Source organism: Sphaeroforma arctica (assembly GCF_001186125.1).
Source record: "Sphaeroforma arctica JP610 unplaced genomic scaffold supercont1.48, whole genome shotgun sequence".
NCBI classification, from domain to species: domain Eukaryota; class Ichthyosporea; order Ichthyophonida; genus Sphaeroforma; species Sphaeroforma arctica.
The window spans coordinates 97884-99247 of NW_014040510.1; the positions used below are offsets into that span (position 1 = coordinate 97884).

General features: G+C 51.1%; 1 protein-coding gene across 1 annotated transcript in view; it reads left to right on the plus strand.

Annotated features, from left to right (window-relative positions):
- Positions 1-515: 515 nt before the first annotated feature.
- Positions 516-1364, plus strand: part of SARC_01243 (hypothetical protein) — a gene marked incomplete at its 5' end in the record, with an annotated part of 11441 nt that continues 10592 nt past the window's right edge. The window contains 2 exons of the mRNA XM_014305041.1: positions 516-578; positions 843-1190. Coding sequence (XP_014160516.1) covers positions 516-578; positions 843-1190 — 411 coding nt within the window. The remainder of the gene's footprint in view (positions 579-842; positions 1191-1364) is intronic.

Genomic DNA, 1364 nt, shown 5'->3' on the forward strand with positions numbered 1-1364 from the left:
ATTATATATATGTATGTATCTATGTATATATGTATATATACATATATACATATAATATTACCTCCTATCTCATCACTACAGGTTGTCTATGCTGCACACCTCATGTTCGCTTTTAATCCAGATCTTGTTACCGCAGTCTGCTATGCATTAGAACATGTGCGTGCGAGCAGATACATGTGCATTGTAAACATGTTGGTGACTGTTTCCTCCTTGGGTTACCAGTTCGGTACCCAGTCGTACCTCCCAATACCCACCTGACGGTGCACAAACAGCGTCGATGATATTACAACACCCCATACAATGGTCTTCCATCGTGTGTGTGAGATAAGTGTGAACAATTATGTGAACGATATCACATCTTCTTGCATGCCGGTGTACTAGTACCAATACAACAACATCATCTCACACGTGGATTGCTTGTCTTTGTTTCCTCAGCGACGCCGCGGTCGTCGTTTGTCCTGGACAATCATTCGGCGATGCGAATGCCTGGACTTCTGGGGCGGATTGTGCACAGGATGTCAACGTGGTTTGTAACCAATCACTACCCCTACTCAGACGAGCCCATCAAGGCATGGAAGGTAACTGTATGGCTGTACGGTTACTCGTGCTTTGAAGTATGTGTCTGTGTTTGGTAGCGCGCTGATGGTGTTCGTGTTGGTGTTGGGGTGTGTGTGGTGTGTGCTTCGTGCGGGTGTGTCAATACGTCAAGTATGCCCTCACTCATCGGAAGGGGTCGGGGACACCATCCATCGGAACACACAGACCAACCACACCGGTGGTATCGGGCTCAAGCGGCGCACACAGGAGCGATACTGACATGCAATGCAATCTTACTTGCGCAGTCCCTTGCAGGTGAGTACTTCGTCTGTTGCTGTGATATGCTGAGTGAACTCGTAGACCAACTGTCTCTCGCGCTCGACGACGCACACACACGCGACACGCCGGTACCCAAGTTCAGTAACCAGCGCAGCAAGCCGTATGGGTATACATACACATACACGTACACGTACACATTTCTAACGGGCTCAGGCCTGGAGATGGCTCTGAGTGGCCTTCGACTGGGGTTCATGGCACTGGATAAGACCGTCCCGTGTGCGCGAAGTGTTCTGAAAATGCTGTTAGACGTGTTGCGCATGTGGTGCTGCACGCAGCCGTATCCGTTTACGGACGAGCCCATCCGCGCGTGGCAGGTCAGTGGGGCGCGTGTGACCTCGGGCTGTGGTGTGTGTGTGTGTGTGTGTGTGTGTGTGTGTGTGTGTGTGTGTGTGTGTGTGTGTTCGTCGTCGTCGTTCGTCGTCGTCGGTACGGTACGGTACGGTACGGTACGGTTGTTGTTGTAGTAGTGGTTCGGGTCGGGGTACCGG